The 24,813-nt window shown below is 35.0% G+C and overlaps 1 protein-coding gene across 10 annotated transcripts in view; it reads right to left on the bottom strand.

The window, feature by feature from the left end:
• PCDH15 (protocadherin related 15) overlaps nucleotides 1–24,813 on the bottom strand; it is an 800,695-nt gene that overhangs the window by 105,698 nt on the left and 670,184 nt on the right. For all 10 annotated transcript variants that reach the window (XM_058543433.1, XM_058543426.1, XM_058543425.1 and 7 more), the window contains one exon: nucleotides 22,355–22,495. In XM_058543433.1, the coding sequence (XP_058399416.1) occupies nucleotides 22,355–22,495 (141 nt within the window). The remainder of the gene's footprint in view (nucleotides 1–22,354; nucleotides 22,496–24,813) is intronic.

Here is a 24,813-nt window from a genome sequence, read left to right as displayed (position 1 = left end):
TTATTACTGCAAATGGAAGAAATTAAATAGTAATGAAATACTGTTGGAAAACACAGCAGAAGTGCCTTATTAAATAGCCATAATTTGTTTACATAAGACATACGTGCCCCTAAATACACACACACACATAGACACACACACACACGCAGACACACACATACACATGCACTCAGAAAGAAACTTTCTTTTTTCTTGAGATTGTAAAGGGGCTCTGTCTAAAAAGGTAGAGAAGAATTCACCAAGAAGAAATTAATAAGCCAACTACGGTTCACCATTACAATATCTCTTTAAAACCTTTCAAATAATCCATGAAATAGATATTGTCATTTCTGATTTTCAGATAAAGAAACTAAAACTTGAAGAGATTAAGTCAACTAGTATAAGGAAGAGCCAGACTTTATATTCAGGCATGACTAAAATTCATACCCAGGTCTCTCTCCATGACAAAAATAAGATTTGTAATAAAAACATGGTAACTATCCACTAGAGACTAGAGATCATTTTCTCCCAGTTTCTAGAATACAAGAAAGCAAATAGTAGAAACCAAATAAAAGATTTCTGAATGAAAATATAAGTCTATTTCAAAAGACAGACTATTACAGTCACCCCTTCTATATTTGGTTATAATACTGATGACTAATGATTTGAAGGATTTATAAATGCTTATGGCGTTGCTAAAGGAGGGGAAAAATTAGCGTTTTAAATAATATGCTAAAGTTTTTAATAGCAGTGCAGATAGAAGCCTCTGCTCTTTAATGCAAAGAAAATACAGGCAACATATTAAGTTTCCAATTGCTTCTCTAAATTAGTGGCTTAAAACAATACAAATGTATTATCTTATGGTTCTGTAAGTCAGAGTGGGTCTCACTGGGATAAGTCTCACTGAAGATGTAGGCAAGCCTGCATTCTCTTCTGGAGGATCTAGAGTTATATCTGTTTTCTTGTCTTTTCCAGCTTCTAGAAGCTACCTCCCCATATTCCTTGGCTCCTGGTCCCCTTCCATCTTCAAAGCCATCAATCAACGATCAAGTCTTCCTCATGTTGCATCACTCTGACACTGACTGTCCTGCCTTCTTTTACTTATAAGAACCCTCATACTTACAGTGAGCTCTCACAGATAATCCAGGGTAATTGATCCATCTGAAATCCTTAATTTAATCACATCTGGAAAGTCCCTTTTTCCATGTAAAGTAACATTCATAAACTCCAGGGATTAGGACATGGACATCTCTTGGGGGAGGGAGCATTCTTCTGCCTACAAAAGCTGTATTAGTGCTTTTGTTAAAAAATGTAAAATTCAGAGAAGACACTATATTTATGAAATAGAAAAATTTTAGGGTGCTCACACATGACAAACTTAGGAAAAGCAAAATTTTGTGATAATACAAATATGGGAGTTTCTGTAGCTCTTTTTCATGTACAAACATTATTGACAATGGTGATTAATGCTTGCTGTGGACTGAATTGTGTCTCCCGCATATTCATATCTTGAGGCCCTAACCTCTAATGTGACTGTATTTGGAGACAGGGCCATTACAGTAGTAATTAAGTTTAAACAAGTTCATAAGGGTGGGCCCTTGATCTGAAAAGATTAATGTACTTAAGAGACTCAAAAGAGCTAGCACTCTCTATCTCCCTCCCTCCCTCTCTCTCTCTCTCTGTGTCTCCCCACCCTACACGTGAAGTTACAGCAAGAAGGCAGCCATTTACCAGCCAGGAAGATGTATCACCAGAAACCAACTCTGACGTCACCTTGATCTTGGACTTCTAGCCTCCAGAAGGGTGAGAAAATAAATTTCTGTTGTTTAAACCATGCAGTGTATAGTATTTTATGGCAGCTCAAGCAGATTAATAAAATGATAAAACTAATTACTTAATAATTGAGAAGATTCTGAGTTAAATGCTTTCTGTGCATTATTTCAATTTATCCCCATAATAACACTGGGTTATTGATTATCCACACTTTATCGATGAAGATAATGGGACTAGGAGAAATTAAACAATGTGCCTAAGATTACACAATTAGGAAGAGGCAGATCATTCAGACCCAAACCTCTGACAACATATGTTCTTAAACACTTCACTTTATGGCCTTCCTTCAGTTTGAGTAATTTTTAAAATTCAAGATAATCCTTAAACCTCTCTAAAGTTTGTGATTTATGGTGTGCCAGGATGGTTTGTGTCAATTCACATAAAATTTTTTTTTATATTTAGGTATTAGGTCTTTCGGTATACTTCTATGCCTAAAACCAGAAGAAGAACTAATATTTCACTGGGGAATTTCTAAGGCTTTCTAAATTTTTATAAATGCTCTGGAGGTTGAGAATATAGAGTGAAAGACAGGGGCTAGGGAAAACAATCCCACTTCTCAGCTGCATCAGGAAAATGGTTGAAAGACCATGTAGACAACCTGGTTTAAAATTAAAACTGCTCAATGGAAGTGTTTCTATATATTCCTCACTGAAAATATCCTTTATCCCTTCTTCATGAGAGCTCGAAGCAAACAGAAATAGCATGGATTCAAAATGAAACATCCCTTTCCCAGATACGTGAGTACTTTTTGACTGATTTTGGACAAGAGCAAAGTCCTGCTTTCTCATGTAGAATCTGTTGAAAAACAATAGGATTATTTTGGTGATTAAATGTTATATGAATAGGTATGTGCTTATCACCATAAAAACATAAAGCATTAGAGTTGTCCATAAAAATTGTAAAGTGTTTTGGTGTACATGCTATTTTCAAAACATACATATAGTGGGCAAACTATGTAAAGAGTATAAGAGTACTTACATATACTATATATGTATATATTAGGATAAACATATCTGAAATCATAAGATCATATATATTCTTATGTGTGTGTGTGTCTACTCCTGCTTCCTGACACAGAGCTCCTAAAACCCCTTGTCAATAGGGGTGCTAGGAGAATCTTCTATTCTAACATTTAGTCTTTGATCTGGGTTCCTGATACACAGTTCCTAAGACCTTTGTAATTTCCTGAGTGATAGGAGGGTCTGACACTGAGCTCCTAAATCCCTTGGAATTTCCTGGGTGATAGGAATGTTTTTTGTTCTAGTGAGATGATTCTTGGTGGGCTTCTGGATGAGGGCTGGTCACCAGAAAGACCAAGCCATGATTAGAAGCTTGGAACCTTCAGCCCTATTACCTCATTCTCCAGAGAGGGAAAAGGGGCTGGAAATGGAATTAATAATTAGTCATACCTATGTCATGAAGCCTCCATAAAAATCCCTGTAATATGAGGTTTGGATAGCTTCCGGGTTGGTGAACACATCCCCCTACTGGGAGGGTGGAGCACCCCAACTCCATGGGGACAGAAGCTCTTGCACCAGGACCCTTCCAGACCTCACCCTATGTATCTCTTCATCTGGCTGTTAATCTGTATCCTTTATCATATCCTTTATTATATGACAAACTGGTAACCAAAAATAAGTATTTTGAGTTCTGTGAGCTGTTCTAGCAAATGATTGATCCAAAGACGGGGGTCATGGGAACCTCTAATTTGTAGCCAAGTTAGACAGAAGTTGTGAGTAACCTGGGGACCCACTATTTTTGACTGGCATTTGAAGTGGGAGGCAGTCTTGTGGGACAGAGCCTTAACTTGTGGGATCTGAGCTAACTCTGGTTAGCATCAGAATTAAATTGAATTGTAGGACACTCAGCTGGTGTTGCAGAAAATTGCTTGATGAGTGGCAAACCCATACATCTGGTGTCAAAAGTGTTGTGAGAGTGGAAGCAGTAGTGAGAAACACACAGGAGGAGTCTGTTTTTCCCTATATAGTATATATTAGGATACTGGCAAACATTTGATCATTATAATAAATCCTTTGGAAAGAGAAAAAAAAAGACATTAAATCTACAGGATATAACTTAGTAGCTGAATTTATCCTCTATTGATATAAGTACGCTTTGAAGATTTTTATGAAAATTATGGACCATATCTCCATTAAAAAACTAGTAAGAATATGACTAAAGATTTTCCATTTTAGAGCAGTCATAGGCCCCAAGGATCTCAGATTAAAAGCAACTGCTGCTTTCATATGCCACTTGTAAAACAAACTAGATTTTCAGTAATATGTCTACACGGTAGACTATTAAACAGTCTTTAAAATGATGTTTTTTAAGCATATCTAATGACATAAAAATATTTTTGATGTAACAGTAAGTGGAAAGAAAATGCCCAGGATTTTAAACAGAGAATGCATGACCAAAATTTGTGTGTTTGTGTGTGTGTATGTGTGTACAGCCATAGGAAAAAACTGAAAGAAAATATGCAAATTTTAAAACATGCAAATGAGTAAAATTATAGATTATTTTCCTCTTTATACATATTCCCTAATTTTATGTAATGATAATATTACTATTATAATTAAGAAAAGGTTAATGTCAAATATGTTGAAAGACTAGAGGAAAAGAAAAAACAGAAGTTATAAAGCATAACATACACAAGAATAAAAACTCTTGAAATAAACTTTATTGGTTCTGTTCCATGCCTTTTCCAAAATGTCATCTCTTGCATCTTTTAAGCCTGGGGAGACACCACGTGAATCTTCACGTTTTCTGCATCAACAAGCCCTGGCTGATACGAGTTAAGCACATATTTTCCCCCTAAAATAAAATGAATTTGCTTACTTATTTCCCTCTTGTTGACAGTAGGAAGATATTTCCCCAGGCATATGTGAATTACTTGTGAAGACTTAACCAAAAAGGAATGACTAAAGAGAGAAGTGACCTTGCATAGCAAAATCTAATTATTCTTTATCTGTATATCTTTGCTTCATTCATTAGTCATCTAGTACACATCATATTTAATGATTAGATTTCTACAGAAATTTTAGAAGCAATACAAGGTGAAGCAATTTAAGTACAACTATTTAGTGTAAGGAACATGCTAAATTTAGTCCTTAGAAAGTATTTAATGAATACTTGTCAAATATGGGTTCACAGTTCTTGCAACATGTCATCAAATTCAAGCATTATCTTTAATCTTCTCCAAAACATCTGAGAGGAAAAAATAATTTTTTGAAGCAACATAAATTTATAAACTTTCAGAAGTTTGAGTAATCAGCTACTTAAATTTTCAAGCATCTGTCACAGTAAAAATGGAAATTAAATTTTTATTATGATAGAAAGTGAAGTCTAGCACTATAACTTTCAAGTAATATATGCCACCCTTCCACACCTGTCCCTGCACTGCCTACCTAAGCATTGCAGTCAACCACATTTGGGTCCTAAATTGATTTTTGCAAAGGTAATGTCGAATTTTTTTTATTTGTCTGCCCCAATATCCTTTCCTCCCTTATTTTGGACGTAGAACTCCATCTTTTTCTGCTTGGGTTACTCTACCTCCGTATTCCGTGTGCTCTTACTGGAACTGTCAATCACAGTGCTCTGCACTCCACCCTTGGCCAAGGGTACATGTCTCACCCCAGGCTAATCAGATGGTCTCTCTCAGACACTTGACCCTGGAGCTGATTGCCAGTTGCTTGAAGGTGCATGATCCCAGCTGTCTTGATGGCACTGCCCCCCAAAAAGCAGTGTTTTGAGTTTCTGACTAAGATTGCTGAAGCTTATCTGTTTTTTTGTCCTTCCTTAGATCCTATTCAGCTTTTTCGTTGATTGTGCAAGCTACCAAGAATTCTGCTGATAAGTTCTTTTTCATATAAGTCAGTCAGAGGTACTTCCTATTGCTTCCAAGCAAATAAACATTTCAAGTACACTTGGGAAAGACCAATATAGGCCACATCAGAGAATGGGGACCATATCTTCCTCCCTAACAAAAGAGTTTGGATTTGCCCTCCCAAGGTACCAAAAGATATTATAAAATGTCAATTTTTCATTTAGTGTTGCAAAACTTAATCAAGTATTATATGTTAGCATATTTTCCCCTCGGTCATCACGGATGACTACATTATTTTGACCATTCCTTTTAGGAAAAGTGTCTGTGTTTTTTTTTTTTTTTTTTTTTTTTGGTGAGGAGATCAGCCCTGTGCTAACATCTGCCAATCCTCCTCTTTTTTTGCTGAGGAAGACGGCCCTGGGCTAACATCTGTGCCCATCTTCCTCCACTTTATATGGGACGCCGCCACAGCATGGCTTGCCAAGCAGTGCGTCGGTGCGCGCCCGGGATCCGAACCAGCGAACCCCGGGCCGCCACAGCGGAGCGCGCGCACTTAACCGCTTGCGCCACCGGGCCGGCCCCAAGTGTCTGTGTTTTTATACATATATTATCCGGTTGTCAATCAAGACAGGAGTACTCAAATCTAAAGATTCCAAAAGATGGCGTGACTGATTTTCTAACACGTCACAACCCACAACCATTGGTTATACAAAGAACTTAGAGACAAACATGTAGAATCCTCTATACAATAATTTGAAGGAGTAGATTAAGCACTTTTAGTATGTGATTGCTATATTTTTAAGTGTCACTAAAACATATCACAGCTAGTAAAATAATAAAAATAATAGCAATAATAATTATAGTTTTATTTGTTGGATGTTTCCAATGTTCTAAGCACTTTACAGACATTTTGATTAAAATTCTCAAACATCCTAAGATGTGTGGTAATACTTACCCTGATATCATGGTGAAGATTCTAGAGCTCAGAGAGGTTAGTAAAGATCAAAGATGTATATGGAACCCAGGCCAGTCTGATACCAAAATCAAGGATCTTAAACAATGTATTATGTTAAATTTTTAGGTATCTGCCTTGTCTCTGCTATTCTGTTACGGTAATGTTGAATTTGAGCTCTGTCACTAGTAAATCATCTGAGTTATAACATTTTTCTTAATAAATACTTTTTACAAAATTTCCGTTTACCTCTTGTCCTTTAATCTCATGTACATTTTACCATTTATGGAATATCATCTAACAGGAATCTTTTGTAAATGAAATTGAGCTGCTGGACTGTTCAAAGTATCTAACTGTCTTGTGCATTTCAGTAAAACATCAACATAGCAATCTCTATCAAGGAATCTTGATGGCAAGCATAGGCTATAAATAAATAATTGGCAACAGACTTTCAAAATTGAAAGTGACAGCATATAAAATAATGGTTTCCTTTAAATTATTTGTCTGTGATTATTTTTAAGATATTACAGAAGGGACTAATTAGGTACAAGATATCAGGAAGGAGAAAAACAGGACCAAGATTGATTAATTGAACTTACAAAAGTTCCTGGGGATAAAAAATGAATTAGCTTCAGAAGAAAAATTGACTACTAGACTTGAGTTTTGAATAATGATTAAAAAGAATGACAAGCTAAATTTATGTTTCTTGATCTGAAACATAAAATGCTCAGTTTCTGCTTCTGAATTAATATAATATGTAAATTAAACTGAAATGTATGCCTCATAAAAATATAAAAATGAATAAAATTAGGGAATGTTTAAGAATACAATAAATTTTAAATTGTGTCTATTGTGTAGATAAAACCAAGAAATCCTCTACCTACTACAATTTCCCTGTTTTTTCTGTATACAAGTCTTTTCTACTTATTTGACATAAATTGGAGTTAATGTGCAGCCCAACTAAGTGCCACTCAACTTATTTTCTTGAATGTCTGTAACATTTGATATTTTTGCAATCAAACTATCTTTTTTGCCATCCTCTATCTTTCTTGAAACCCCTCTTCTCCTTTGGTCAACAGGCCATCATTACACAAATTTTACTCCTCCTTTCCATGGCCTCTTCAATGGCTGTTCCTTTCTCTCATTTACTAAATGAAAGGCTTCCCTCAAACTCAAACTTTGGCTTTTCTCTCCTGCCAGTCTCTCAGAAAGACAAGGCCAGATGGCTCTGGAGGCTCATTAATTCTCCTCATTTGGTAGATTAACAAGCAACCAGGACACTGGATCTGGGTTAGCTCAAGGGATTCCTCTCTCTGATACAAGCTGCTTAGCTTCATCAGCTTTCCTGCTTTAGGACGTGTTTCCTAAACCATAGAGTTCCATTGTTACATGGTCATTGAATTTTTCCTTATTCTCATTTCCAAATTCCCTTTAAGTATGTAGAGTAGTACCCTTTTGAGTCCCTCACTTTTAGCTCCTTTTACGGTGTGTTCAGGTATGTGCAAATTAATTTTTTCTGTCTGTAAGTTTTAGAAGCTAGAGAGATGCTTTTTTTCTTTGATCCTTTTCTGTCTGATTTTTCTAATTACATCTCATTTTACATTTTTACCATGTGATGTTAGTGACCCTTTGCATAACAATCCCTTGGCTTAAATAATCATTCTATATACCTCTTCCAAAATCTATATGCCTAGTCTTGAACATCCTTCAAATGTTCAGTTCCTTATTTCCAACTACTTTCTCGATTAATTCATATTACCCAGGATCAGAAGTACAAAATTATCCTTGATTTATTCTTTTCTCTTCATGGCCAGTCATCAAGTCCTATCAACTTTTCTTTTGCTTATGTCCTACATTTTCCCCATCTTGCTGGCTGTGATAGTTAATTTTATGTGTCAACTTGACTGAACTAAGGGAAGCCTAGATAGCTGATAAAACATTATTTCTGAGCGTGTCTGTGAGGGTGTTTTGGTATTTGAATCAGTAGACTGAGTAAAGAAGATCACCCTCACCATTGTGGGTGGGCATCATCCAATTTGTTGAGGGCCTGAATAGTACCAAAAGATGTAGGAAGGGAGAACCTGCTGTCTGCTTGAGCTGTGTCATCCATTTTCTTCTACCCTCAAGCATTGATGCTCCTGGTTCTTGGGCCTTCAGACTCAGACCGGGGCTCACACCATGATCATTGGCCCTCCTGGTTCTCAGGCATTTGGCTTTGGACTGGAAATATACCACCAACTTTCCTGGGCCTCCATCCTGCAGACAGCTGATCATGGGACTTCTCAGTCTTCATAATAAATCTTTTTCTATATATCTCTCTCTCTATTCTATCAGTTCTGTTTCTCCAGAGAACGCTAACACACTGGCCCAATACTAGTTCAGGCCTACTACATTATTCTTTTAACACTCATTCTTTCTCCCTCCAAGTTACCCTACATGCTGAGCTAACTTTTGTCATGTTATTTCTCTGCCTAAAAAAATCCACAAGCACTTAATCTCTGTATCAGTATTTCAAATAGCTGTGAAAAAATACAAAATAAAAACCCACAGGGAGCATCCTAAACATTCAGATTTCCATTTTCTATATTCAGATATCTTAATTCAGTAGGTTTGGGAAAAAAGAGTACAAAAAATATTTTCAAACACGCCTCTCAAGTGATTATCATCAGGTAGTTCATAGACCATATTTTGAGAAACACTACTTTGTGATGTTTCTTTTCTTCATTAATTCTTTGTTACCACTATGCTACTCACTGTCTTCTGGATTCACCTTGTAAATTCTTTCCCCCACACTTTTCCTTCTAATTTTCTCGCTCAATCCTTTCTCCTTCCTTTTCCACCATCCCAACCAGAATGGATTAACTTAAACAAAACCAGCTATTGCTTCAACTAAAGTTTTCAATTCCCACCTCAATTAAGAAATTATTTGGTCCACTGCAGTGATTCATTCTCTTTAAACTCAAATCGTACGTGTCTATATTTCTCTTATATCAATTAACCACATACTTCTTTGGTGTTACTACTTATTTTTATACTTAAGAGTCATAGCTTCTCCACTAGCATATAAACTCCTTGAAGATAATGATCTCATCCTGTAGATACTTATCCCCTTATAGCACTTAGAAAAATGCTTATGCCTATCAAGTACTCAATATATTTGTTTAATGTATAGTTTTCTCATGATCCTTGTAGCATGAAAATAATGTTTTAGGAGCCATGTGACAGGAAACAGAATCATATTATATGTGTTTCAAAAATAAAAGGATGGTTGTAATTAGTATTTGGGTGGTGAACATGATGTAATCTATGCAGAAATAGAAGTATAATGATGTACACCTGAAATTTATACAATGTTATAAACCAATGTTACTGCAATAAACAAAAAATTAAAAATAAAATAAAATAAAAGGAACGTAGTTGTTGCAAGGAAAATAATGACTGAAAAAGTATTAGTCTGTTTGAAAGTTCATATAACCTATGTATATGTGTGTGTATATACACACATATATACACACACACAACCACATATATAATAATTGCTTGGTTTACTTTGTTCTCATATATCTCTCAACGTGTCCATTAATGTAATTTAGGATATTATTCTTAAAAATAAGATACACATCTTTCCTGCATAATTAAATATGAAATACAATCCAAGTCTTCCTGTCTCTTACATAAATTATCTTGACTCTACATAATTGTAAGAACACTAGCATTAGTCCAAGAGTAAAAACAATTACAAGAGGACCCACAAAGCCCTTATCAATCCATGTAATGTAATCAAAGATAATAAGTGATATCTGATCTCACGATCAAAATAGCACAATCTCAGTATCCCATGCTGTACATATATTTACCACTTTTATCTTGGAATGCACTAGATTCTGTTATTTGACCATGTATCTAGAATTTTATTATCACTTCATTTGTTAACTCATAAAATGTCTGTAAATGTGATGCAATTCAGAGTCACTGAGAATTATAAAATTATGATTTTATCAATTAGCCCAGGTCAGAATTACATAAATTTTGGCCAAAGTCAATCATAACAAAATCAAAGAGTAAGTATAACATGAGTTTTTAATATAAATAATAAATGTCAAAAAGGTAAAGTTGAGTAGAGCAATAGATAACATGGCAGCATTTCTTTGATAGAAAACAATAGAGCATGGCATCAAACATAATTTACTAGGTAAATTCTCTATTGTATGGCAAAAAAAAGTAATCACTATTTTCCCCTGAAATAGACTTTTCCAATTCCAGACCATTGTCTATAATATTCTTTCCTTCAAGATCCATCTCAAATTTTATCTTCTCTGACATCACCCACACAGTACATTGGTTCCCGTGGTGGAAACTGGATCAATACAAAATTGGATATCACATCTTTGCTTTTGAGAACTCATAGGCAGGATGCATTTGTTCCCCATATGAGATGGAGAACAGATGATTAAGGAAAGTTTAAAAAAAAATGAGATGACTTTTAAACTGAGCCTTCTATTAAGAGTTTATCTGGAAAACAATGAAGAAGGACATTTTTAGACAGAAGGAATAGTGCAAGCAAAAAGAGCAAGATGTAATTATTCCTTGAGATTAAGGGAAAATAACTCAATCAATATGGAAATTGAGAAACGCAGTGACCTAGAAAACGCCAAGCAGGATTGAGAACCCCAGTGAAGTTGAGACAAAGAAAACTTCTGAAGGTTCATCCTATTTACATTCCTTCTATGTGGTAATTTTTCCCACATTTCTCTCTATTATTTAAACATAACACTGAAATTTATTTTTGTTTAGTTAATAGGAAGCATTTTTTTTTTCTTACCATAATCAACCAAGAAGTTCAGCTACTGGTTCAGGCTGGCCAAAATAGAACACGTGACTAAGAGAAAAGAATGTTCACTTTTCATTTGTTATAAGAGGTAAAAAGAAATAAAATCAATCTAACAGCTATACTAAGTCTTCAGCAAAATATTAAAAAGACTAGTGCTGCCTAATTTTATAGTGAAGCCCTGACCTTGATTATATGACAACAGACTGTAGAGGGTCAATGATTGCACTCACAAACAATACTAAAAATTAATGTAGTTAGCAGCAAATTCTGATAATTTTCCCTCAAATTTTTAATGACTAAAATGAATTTTATCCAGATAGTGGCTTTATTTTCCATTTCTGGAAATGTTGATATCTATGCCCCGTGGCTTAGCGGTTAAGTGCGTGCGCTCCGCTACTGGTGGCCGGGGTTCGGATCCCTGGCGCTTGCCAATGCACCGCTTCTCCAGACATGCTGAGGCCGTGTCCCACATGCAGCAACTAGAAGGATGTGCAACTATGACATACAACTATCTACTGGGGCTTTGGGGGAAAAAATAAATAAATAAAATTATAATGTATATGATTTAACAGATTTCACTTCTTCTGTGCATAGTTTCATGTGCTTAGTTTGCCTCTATTGAAATGGTAGTTTTCTGAAGCAAAGGGCATAGAGTTTCCATTGCATAGATCTTGTGCTTTATTATTAATCAAACGATTGCTGCTCTCAGAAACAAAATATAAGGTTGCAAAAATATTTGTGAATCAGTACATGATCTCTATCTTGAATCTCAATTTAAATGCAGCTAAAAATACTATGAAAAAATAAATTATTAACTATATTAATTAAACAGAAATTCCCAAGAATGAAGAAAATTATACCTCCTGGCTTTAGGCCCTGGGGCTTAGTCTTAGTTGTAAGTTAAGGAGAACCATTTTATGTATTCCTAGATTCTTAAATATTTTAATTTTGATTGCACATGGAAGCAATATAAAACGTTTCTCTCATGAAACATGATTTTTCCTTAATATTACATATGAAGAAATATGTATTATAATCCATACTCTAATTAAGAAACGTCGATCACAAATCATTGTTATCAGTTCAACACCTCAATTTTGGGGTCAATGAAAGCACATTGCCTCAATTGCATTTGATTTCAGAAATGTAGTAATAAAATTCCATAACCATTTAAAAATTACATTTCCAAGCAAAGCTATTTTTCACAATTAAATTGTTTTCTGGGACAGATAAATTGTTATTTCATTAAAAATATAATTGTTTCAACTGTGTATTTATATAAGATGCCTAGAATGTTTGAGACAAATATACCATGAAGAACATTATGATATTAGTTTTCGTAGCCTCCAAGTTTTAAAGTAATAAAGTATGAATAAAGTCTCTAAAACTGTGGCCGTGTATTTATAGTACAAATATAAGGCCTTGAACATACTTGGGATTTTAGGACTGAAAATGTAACATGCAACATGCTGCAATGTTGGTACACAAGTTACAGGAGGAATGCTTTGTAAGCCAGTTAATCATGAGTAAAGAGTCATTAACATTATTTGTCACATACCTTCTGTTTGGAACCACAAAAGCCAAGAAAATGAAATGCATTATAAGTTTGCACCCTAAAGCAAAACCATAAGATGAAATCAATAGTGTTTGAGTTGTTTTATCACCAGTCTAAGGTTCATCTTAATTGTCTTGTCATTTATTCCTGATTGAAAGGCTAGTTATCGAATCAAAACACAATGATATATTTATAGAAAGCTATGGTTTTTTCTTTCACATTTAAAGATAATTATCATTTTACCATAAAAGAAAAATTGCATTTGAATTGTGAAATTCCATAAATCAAACTGAGCTGTAAAGATACATCTACAGAAAAATATAAGTAGATGATTTTGTGGTAGGAATATTAATATAAGTTTCTGTGGAAGTTCTCCTGAACACAGGCTCCTTGAAACCTCTTTGGGACCAATAACATTTTACCCTGAACCCAGGAGAGACTCAGTTGGTATGGGGAGATAGAGATCATAGCAACAAAAGAAGACTCATAATTTTGAAATAGCATGTTAGAGACATTAATACATTCACATTTGTTTTTCATTCATAAAATGAAGATAATTATTTGATCAAAAATAATGATCAATATGGGAGTCAAGGAAGAAAATATGGATACCTGACAGAATGGGACAAGTAGAAGAGAAATAAAAACAGGAAATCTGGAGAACTGGAGAGTTTGTGGTGAAGGAAAACTCAGACATCAACATTACTTTCTAGCTGTATTGGACGGAGAAAAATCTTCCAAAGCTTTTCAGAGTCCCAACAACATCAAATACCGTGAGGGAGCTCCTAAGCTCATTCCCATGATTAAAAACAGTTTACCGGCTCTATCTGTGGTACTGACTACCTAAATTATGGCAATGAAAAGGCTGCAAGTCTGCTATGGTATAGGGAGTATTGATGGTGTACATGCTGCATATTTGTATACTGTTAGCCTGATATTCAAATCCCTTCATAATCTGGCCTTAACTTTCTCGACTTGCTCATTCATTGGACAAATCTTTATTGAGTATATTTATGTGCTATGCATTTTAGGCTATTGGGATGTATCAATAAACATAACAAACAAAAACCTCTGCCTTCATGTAGCTTAAATTCATTACAAATGTCTGGACTACATTCTGCTCTCCAGCCATGCTGAAAATGGTATGCTTAATATGGTCAGATGGAATATAATTCTAAAAGTCTATTTTTTTCTTTTCTACTATCCCTTTAATCCTGCTGATTTGAGGTAGTCTTTTTTCTGCTGTTGAATGAAAGCTCAAGAAATCCCATGATTTAAAAAAAAAATGGTTCTAGTTCATAGAAAGTACAATGATCATAATAAGGTTGAAAAATAAAAGATTCTCTAGCTCAATATATTAATCAATACTTCACATTTCATGTAAAGGTAAAACTCTTTCTCCCTTCCCAGCTAAGATGTGTTCCTGGACAGTCTCCTGCCTTTGAAGAAGAGGTTGTAAGAGATTTCTTTTTTCTTTATTAATCTCCTCACCTGTTTACTAGCAGCTGATTTTTAACACTCAGGCTGCCATCATCTGGTGTTGGAGATAGAGGAGGGAAGATTGCTAAGGTAGACAGAAAAGTTCCAATCTAAATATTACTATCATGGAATGGTTAAACACTCTCTGGGTCAGATCTGTGTTTAAAGCAGGCATCATCAATGGGGGACTTTCAGCACTGGTGTGCTCTGCAGTAAATTGATTTTGGAAGTGCATTTCAATTAATTCCCTTTGGTCACGTAGTAGGAATTCAGCAGTCCATGTCCACCTTTTGTTTTTTGCATTTTCATCACTCCTACAGGTGACCCTACTGAAGAGGATTTACAAAAACTATCATTTACATATGTCACAAATCTGGACCTTAGGTAACATTCACAGGCTCTTTGCCTGAATAATTCTATGAGTATAGGCTTATCTTAATGTAGCTGCAATTCCCCTCTCCGCCAACCATCATAATAGATTGTCAGCTCTATAGTTTTCCCCCTAGATTTACATAACAGATCTCATATATGAATTTACCATGCCCCCTGAAACATGGGGACACAGTGGTCTCACTCCAGTCACCAACATTAAACTTGAGATGGATGGGTATATCTTCCCACAATCCCCCTTTTCTGGGTATGAGTGTGTTGTGGAAGAGAATGCAAGCACAACTTGACAACTGTTTTTTTTTCCAAAAGAATACTTCACACAAAATCATTCTAAATCTCCACTCACTTGACCGTTTTTATTCTCCTTGGGAGTAAGAGTTCTTAGAGCAGTTAACTGTTGTGCTGTTTTTTGGGTTTTTTTTTTATGTCTTTGATAATCTGTATCTATTTCTTGCACACCTCTGTGTAACCTTAGGTCTATTGTATCTTGGTAATTTTGTCAAAACTTCCAATTTAAAACTGATTTTTTCATCATTTCTAATATACGCTCACTCTGTTTGGAATTGCCCTTTCAAATCTTTTCTACTCATTCTTCAAGATACAGCTCAAAGGTCAATCCATTTGAAAAGTCTCCTCTAATCACTGATATGTTGGTTGTTCACTTTTCTGTGCTACATTGAACTGTGTACTACCACCAGCCATCTCTGTAGTCCTGGACCAATAGTCAGTGATGTGCTAAGTCTAGAGTTTGTTGAATAAAAAAAAAAGGGGGGATATATCATATTTGTAACTTATTGGGATACATTTTATCTTTACTACTTTTATTTTAACATAGGCTAATGAACCAGTAGACCAAAATTACTTAAGCTTTCTCTTTATATTTCTTTTTCAATTCTTGGGAAAATTTTCTCTTTAAAAATGCTTTCTGTTAATTTGGATTATTTTGTTGATTATTCATTCATTCACTTGATTAAATATTTATTATATTACCTACTACTTCCAAGTATGATTAATGAAATTTAAAAGAAAAAAGCTAGTAGTTAAGAAACAGAAAAAAAGGTATCTAGAGGCCTTGAATGAAAAATCTAAAGCACTTTAGTAAACACTTAATCCTAAACTTGGTCACAGCTAACACAGTGTGAAAACCTGACAGGGCTACATAGCTCCCGTTCTCTCAAATTCATAGACTATGAAACAAATCCACTGATTCAACAAACATTTCAAATATCCTTGGATCAAAATATATATTTACGGATTTGAGGAAGATGATTAAGGTGACAATGGAATGTTTGAACCTTCCAGAATCCCGCCTCATTACAAACAGACAGAGATTTGGGCAGCCAAATATTGGGAGACAGTACACCATGGGCCTCTTGCACTCTTATACATCTTGCTGAGTGTGCCAAAGTTGCAGTTCCCTGACTTGGGACACAGGATTGTTTATGCAGGTGGCAATTCTGAAAAGTGAGATAATGTCTTGCAAGAATGCATCATGGAGTCCAGCAATTTACCTGATCCCCCTTTTGACAAAGACTTGCTATTGCTTGCTATAAAAGTGGCAGAATCTCTAGGCTCAGAGTTCCTCTCCTGTAGTGCGCTCCACTCATGTGCAGGTTTTACCTGGCCCTACACTTTGCCTGTGATGTTTGGAGCTTAGGGAGCTGCATCGCTATGCTGATTGCTATGCTGATCTTCTGCTAATACTTTTGTTGTGAGTAATAAGGTCCATCCTCTCACCCAGGAATCTTTTGTCTTTTCTCAACATCCATGGAACTTTAGTGGGGCTAAATTATTAACCTGTATAGTTATTTCTGTAGGACTTCTCCTGCTTCTAGGTCTCTTCTTCACTATCGAATTTATTTAAGTAGGATAATTTCAAATCATCAAACCCACAGATAATAGCTACAACTAAATAAGACAACATGCTAACCTCCAAATCACAGAATATGAGCAGTTGTGGAAAACAACTGACAGAAACAAGATCTCTGTGTTATCAGCAATTGTGATAACAACTGCTTTTGAGGAAGTTCAGGGAAGGCTAAAGGTTTCTCTTGGTCCTGAGAGACACTGAACCTCAAAGTTGTCAAGATGCACTAAATGGAAAAGTTACAAAGCTAATTGAAAGCAGCAGCAGGACAAAACGCCAAGCTAAGGAGAAAAAACTGAGAGCAGAACATAAATTGAGCAGGACAGGCACAATAGGGGCAAAGAAAAGAAAATTTCTCCAATTAAAGTGGGAGTGCAGAAAAAAGCAAGCAGATTTCTAAAAGCCAAAGGATAAATTTTTTAACACTTAATGAAAATAACTGAAACAGATACTCCAGAGCTGTGAATTGGAAAAGCTATCCTAGCTCACCTTCCTTTTTTAAGAGTATGGAAAAACTAATTTCACTTAAATATGAAAGACAGAAAAGGATCATGGTCAAAACCACAAGGTAAAGAGAATAGCAAGCAAAATAATGGCTCTAAAAAAAGGAAGACATTTTTTTAAAAAAGGTGACAACTATAACAGTATTTTGAAACAAGCTAAAATAATTTATGAAAACAAAGAGAAGCTATGAAAGAAAAATACACACCAGAATTATAAAAATTCATAAATGAAAAATTTAAAAAATCCGAACCCTTGCAAGACATTTGGTCTTGTCCAAAACATCCATAAGACATTTGGTCCACAAGACTTTTGGTCCATCAGACATTTGGTGCACACCAAAATGTCCTTGGCATTTGGTCCTGTCCAAAATGTCCATGAGCAGGCTGGCCCGGTGGCTTAGAGGTTAAGTGCGCGTGCTCCGCTACTGGCAGCCCAGGTTCAGATCCCGGGTGCGCACAGACACACCGCTTCTCCGGCCGTGCTGAGGCCGCGTCCCACATACAGCAACTAGAAGGATGTGCAGCTATGACATACGACTATCTACTGGGGCTTTGGGGAATAAAAAAAGGAGGAGGATTGGCAATAGATGTTAGCTCAGAGCCGGTCTTCCTCAGCAAAAAGAGGAGGATTAGCACAGATGTTAGCTCAGGGCTGATCTTCCTCACACACAAAAAAAGAAAATAAATAAATAAATAAAATAAAACAAAATGTCCATGAGCATATTTGATCCATGCCAAATGGTTTTGGACAGGATCAAATATCAAGCGCCTTTTGGCATGGATCAAATGTCTAATGGCTGTTTTGGATAGGAACAAATGGTCCTGCAGATATCAAGGACCTTTTGGCACGGACCCGTTGTCTCCATGGAAGTTTTGGATGCAACCAAATATGACCAGGTATCAAGGACCTTTTGGTGTGGACCAAACCTCTTATGGATGTTTTGGATAGGACCAATGTCTGCTAATAATCTAAATGAAATGAAGAAAGCTATTAAAAGAGATTAGAAAGCACGTGATATGAAAAATAGGAGAAGATTCATCACTTGAATGATAGGAGTCTTCTATGACAAAGAACAAATTAATAAAACGGAAAAAATAATAAAATCTAGAATTCAAGAAAACTTTCTTGAAATAAGATTTGAATGGATATAGCATATATATGCAGAAAATAACCCAGAATAGCCAACTTGGAGATATATATAATATATATTATAAAATATATATATACATATATTATAAAACTATTGGACTTGAAAGAAAAAGAGTAAATTATTTGGAAATTCAAAATAAGATCAACACCCACCAGAAAAGAAACCCAATTTGTCATTACATTTTTTGACCGTAATACTTCATGGAAGAAGAAAATGGAGTAAAATATTTAAGAAAGAAAATATGAGTCAAAACTTTTACATCTAGCCAAATTTATGTTTAATTATAAGGGCCTCAGGTAAATTTTAATTAATGCATAAGAACATAGGAAATGATGTTCATATGAGTCTGCTCTGAGGAGTCTACTAGAGGACAAGCTACACATAATTAAATAACTAATTATCTTATTGGTATTAACAGGGATAAAACAATATTACTTCCAATTAGATGTGTGGGAAAAGGAAGTAGATGAAGCAGGAGCATTGCTCACAGTAGGAAATATACACACAGTAGCCAAAAAAAAAAGGATGCTAAGTGTATTATGTAAAGTAACAGTAAGCATTACCACAGGGATCAGCAAACTACAGCCCCTCGGTCAAGTCCAGCCCATAGCCTGTTTCAGTAAGTAAAATTTTATTGGAGCACAGCCACATCCAGTTGTTTGCCTGTTGGACTACAGCCCATACTTCTGTTTACATATCATCTCTCCTCCTTTTCAACTACAACAGCAGAGTTGAGTAGTTTCAACAGAGACTCAATGGCCCAGAAAACCAAAAATATTTATCTCAGTAGTCATATTTTGGGTATGATAGTGAATCAACGTATTATTTTGAAAACCAGTGAATAAAAAAATGAAACATTTTTTTTCCTGCCTTTCCTATAGGAGCAGGCCCTCAGAGTAACCATATATTTGATACGTAGAAGTTTCTCTTTATGGAAGTGTTTTGGCCAATAAATACAGGAGAAATGAAAGGAAGGAATCAATGTATAGGAAATGCTATCAGTGGCTGCAGCTATCACAAATGGAGAGAGTCAAAGGGACTTGATGTGCCTCCTTATAGAGGTAGTGAATATCAACTGTGATTTATTTATTTATTTATTTTTAAAACCTGGATCAAATCAAGACTCCAGATCTAATTACCAACTTATAGGAAATAAGGGAGACAGAGAAAAATATAAAATGACCCATTGAAGAAACAGTCATCAGAATCTAGTCTTCAGAAACCTGGTTCTTGAACAAATAATGTCAAGGTGAATAAAAAGGAGTAACAGGGGTGAAGCCTATAGACTAAAAGAGGCTTAAAAGACCTATGCAATCAAAAGACAATTTCAATGTATGGATTTTATTTGGATTCTGACATGCATAAATTTTTAATACAAATATTGACTGGATATTTGTTGATACTGAGGAATTTTTGTTATTTTGGGGGAGAGTAATAATGGTATTGTGATTAAGTTTTAAGAGTCCTTATCTTTAAGACATACATACTGAAATACTTACAAATGAAGTACTATGTCTCTGTCCTGTTTCAAAATAATGGAACGAGGAAGTAATTGCGAGTATAGATGAAAGATTCCCCAGGACTTGATAATGTTGAAGTTGGGTAGTTGATACATGGAGGTTCATTAAAATAGTCTCTGTAATTTTATTTATGTTTGAAATGTTCCATACTAAAATATTAAAATGTGTTAAATACTGCTGGTGTCAAATTTTGGAAATGAGTTTTTAAATGTTTTTATTTTCATTATTAATTTGCATTTAAATATTAAATCCAGTTACAGTATAGTTGTAAAACTTACTTTGAAAATGACTTCATTAATAAATTCTTGGTAAAGAAACCACAATAAAATACTTTAATGAATTAAATTTATTCTGTTTATTCCTTTATTCATCTGATATGTGGTAGAGCTAAAGACCATAGGGCAACTAATTCTGAAGAAAGGATGAACCTCTAGACAGTTAATTAACCTCAATTTACATAATTATTTTATTATTTGCATAGATAATGAACCAGGGATTTATTATACGCCATTAACAATCCTTAATAAATGAACTGTATTAGAAATACATGGGTTTGTATTTCAAACACAAAAGGCAAAAGTTAGTTATGAAATGATAATAACAATTTTCAAAGAATCAGGTATTAAACTAACATTCAGCTTTTAGACTTCACTCATTTCTGAGAAGATAATTCATGATTTGTTATTTGGTCATCTCTACATGCATAATGGGGCAGATATAAGTATACACATGTGCATTAGCTAAATTTTTATTAGCCTTAGATTTACATTTAAGTTACAGAAAATGAGAGCTAGTTACGCTATATTCATACATGAGGACTCAATACATCTCTATTGCTAGAAATCAGAGCTATTTCTTGAAAAATGCCAAGTTCTACCTAAGTACTTAGCAAAATTTTCTTTCTAAATTTAACTGCTCATTTGTTTCAAAGAAAGAAGACAAATATAATTTTCAATTAACTAGCACATTTATTTTTATTTGCAATAAAGTAGTTTACATTATGTAATTTGGATCTTCTCTAACTTTCTGACTCCTGGTTTAGTCAATTAGATTTACAATTTGAAGCATCCTCTATATTTTACAAAAATATGATTCCCCGCAACTTAAAGATTTTAAAAACTCAAAGAACTGGTCTGCTACTTTTAAACAATTTAATTATGCAAGTGATGCATAATCGCTGAAGACAACTTAATTCCTTTAATTCCAAAGACACACTGTGTATAATCTGATTTTTTCAAATGATTTGGTCGTACTTTACAAGCAACCGTGCAGCCCTCGACACTAGATTAGTAAATGAGCTTTGAAGTAAATGAAAAGGAGTGGTGTATTTTTACGATCATCAGTTGCTGAACTGATACAGAACATTCTATAACGCATCTTCCACCTTTTACTCCATCTCATTCTCCTATCTCTCACACTGCCTGGGGTCTCTCGTTCTGGTATTCATATACGTACTCTTGCGCTGGCTCTCATGCTTTCTCCTGTTTTCCTATTCCCCCTTCTAACAACGCAGATTGATGGAGTGCTGTGATGGAACGTCCAGGAATGGCCCCAGAGTGACGGGCGAATGTTTCAGATCCTGCTTCCCACTTCACACTCTATCTGTGCCTCTATTCTACTAATGGTTAAATTAAATCTAATTCTTTCGAGTCTTCTAGATTCTAAAAAAGTTGATGTGATTATAAAAAAAAGATGTATTGCTTAAAGTGCAAAGGAGTATTACTAGAATGGATGGAAAGAATAGCATTTATCTCATTATTGCTAACATCCCTCAGAATCTGCATTGGCGCCCTATGCAAATTGGCTTTTATGTGCTTCCCTGAGTGGGTAAACTACATCACACTGAAATGTTGAAGAAAGATTTTAGAGCCAAAAGATGTGAGCTTAAATCTCCAACTTTTCATTTACTGACAGTGTCATTTTTAAAAAATCACTTAACCTTTTCTTATTATGTCTTTGTAAAATGAGGTTAATAATTCTCATCTCCTGGAAATGCAAGTGAATTACATATAATGCAACATATACATTACGATAAATGTTAGTCACTAATTTTGAGATGTTTTCCTCTGCTTTAAGAAAATACGTAAGCACCAGAAGCCACACAAATCAGGGAATGTCTAGTGGTCATGTACGCTTTAACAATATACATTCTAGAGGGTTAGCCAGAGCCACACAGTGGGATTAAGAATAAGGTTTATTATCTGACATACACCAGATAATGACAGTATTCTACAATATTGTATACAAAGTTTGGAAATAGTGTGTCATTATCTCGACATTTCAGGAATATGAATTCACTCCCTGATTGTCATATATCAGACATTAAAATGAACGGGCAAACATCTCCAAGCATTAATGATCTTTCTGCATTCTCCACTGAGAACTTTATATTAGCCATATGTATTTCATTAGAAAATGAGCAGAAATACCATAAAAATCTTTTAAAACACTTAAAAAATATAACTTACTTTTCGAAGGAACTCGGAGATTGGCGAGGACCACTTCCAGGGAATCAGCTTGGAGTCGAAGCACATAGCTTGTCCTTGTTTCATAATCCAGAGGAGCATTCACATAGATAACTCCCGTGATGTTATTAATTCCAAAGGTATCTAGAATTAAAATACAATTTCGTGGTCATTTTCTTCACACTATAGGGAAAAATAATTCTCTTTAAAAGGCTCTGTGATTTTAAAAACACCTATTTGTCATAAGAGTAATGCATAAAAGTGACAAAATGTTGGCTTTTGGAAACTATGTTTCAGAAATTATCAATATCAGTGTTTCCTTAAATGCATGCCTTAAAATTCTAGGTTTTTTGAGATTCTCCTGGAAATCAAGGTTTCTGTGGTTAATTACATATGGGAAGCAATACACACTATATCCCTCACTATAGATTCAGACGGTCCTCTTCCATGCCAAATGCTTTCAGAAATTCTGTTTTGAACAAACCCACTTAATTTTGATTAATCAAGTATTTTATGATCTTAACAGATTATTATACTTTTTATGATTTAATGCATCTTACTATTCTGTAGATTTAGTGTTCTTCTAAGAACACTTTAGGGAAAAACAGATACTTGAATATGTTGGTTATTTAGAAAATATAATTTACTGATCTAAATATCCTAAAATATTTTGCCCTGATGTTTATGTTTTAAATAAATTTGCCCATATATATTTGAGTGAAGAGCAGGGCACATTGGTAAACTTCATGATATCCCACCTCTTGCACACTCTATAACTTTTCCTCACCTTAGTTTTCTTCGTAGCATGTATTGCTATCTAAATACTACATATTTACCAGTTTAATAATTTTTATTGTCTATCTCCTCACATTGGAGGATTAAGTTCTATGAGGGAAAGGATCTATGTTGTTCTCTGTTCTGTCCCTAGTAGCTGGACAGGTACTTAGTACAAAATAGATGCTCGATAAATATCTGTTGAATGACTTAATAAATATTTGTTGAAATATTTAATAAATAAATGAATGTAAAAATAGTCATTGTAGGGGACAGATGGTAATAAATAGAGCCAATTTGCTATCGCCAAGAAAAATAACAGATATAATCACAGAAAGGAAGTATCAGAACAGATTGAGAAATCACAGCTTCAGTTAGGTGTTGGAAGTCCAAGGAGAAAAGAAGTTTAGTAATATTTAGGGAGGAGGCACAGGAACACAGAAGAAACAAAGAAGAAAGTGGTAAGAAAAGTACAATGTTGAGAACTTGCTTCAGGGGCAGCAATTTCTAGTAATAGTTGATTGTTGAAATACTGGAAAAAGGCCTTTATAATTTCCTTGCAAACTGCTTAACAGCATTAATATTCATTCATTTATTAAATATTTAATATTCATTTATTTATCAAATATATATTAACTATTTTTGGACTGCCTACAATATGCCAGGCCATCCAGCTTATCTAAAAGGAAAGACAGAGGACAACTAACCTGTGGATAATAGGTGAAACAAAGAATGAGTGAGAAAGAATGAGCTATGGACTTATTCCTAGAGGCTGGCAAACTATTCCATTCTCAGTGACAAATGATCGGTAGACAAAACTAAAATTAGGGGGCTGGCCCCCTGGCTTAGTGGTTAAGTATGCGTACTCAGCTACTGGCGGCCTGGGTTTGGATCCTGGGCACGCACCGACACACTGCTTGTCTGGCCATGCTGAGGTGGCGTCCCACATACAGCAACTAGAAGGATGTGCAACTACAACATACAACTATCCACTGGGGCTTTGAGGTGAAAAGGGGAAAAAAGAAAAAGGAGAAGGATTGGCAATAGATGTTAGCTCAGGGCCGGTCTTCCTCAGCAAAAAGAGGAGGATTGGCATGGATGTTAGCTCAGGGCTGATCTTCCTCACAAAAAAAAAAAAAAAACTGATTTAAAAACTAAAATTAATTATTTACTTACAATTGTTAAGTGCATGTTTAATTTACTTGAATGGGCATTCACAATTATTTATGATCCTACAATTTCTTTGGGATTAGCTAAGGTATAACATAGAATAAGGGTCATGGATGGTACAGGTCATTAGGAAAGAACTACCATAGGCAATAATTACCACCAAAAGCTGAAAGTATGATGCATTAATTTTGAAGAAATGTCATAAAGCTATCCTTAAATGAAGGGGAGGAGAAGGCTTCCAGAATTGGATATTTAGTATTTTCCTAGGGGAAAAAAATCACTTTTGTTAATATAATTGGGTTTTTAATCAGATTCAGCACATAGTTACCAATTACATTTCAGTTGGATATGTCTTTATTAGAAAAATAGAGTAAACAATAATTCAATCTGAAATTAATTCCAGGGGCCGGCCCGGTGGCTTAGCAGTTAAGTGCGCACGCTCTACTACTGGCGGCCCGGGTTCAGATCCCGGGCACGCACCGACGCACCGCTTCTCCAGCCATGCTGAGGCCGTGTCC

Source organism: Diceros bicornis, chromosome 6, assembly GCF_020826845.1.
Source record: "Diceros bicornis minor isolate mBicDic1 chromosome 6, mDicBic1.mat.cur, whole genome shotgun sequence".
Classification (NCBI taxonomy): Eukaryota; Metazoa; Chordata; class Mammalia; order Perissodactyla; family Rhinocerotidae; genus Diceros; species Diceros bicornis.
Note: the sequence above shows the minus strand (reverse complement) of the source record. Positions and strands in the feature narration are given on the sequence as shown.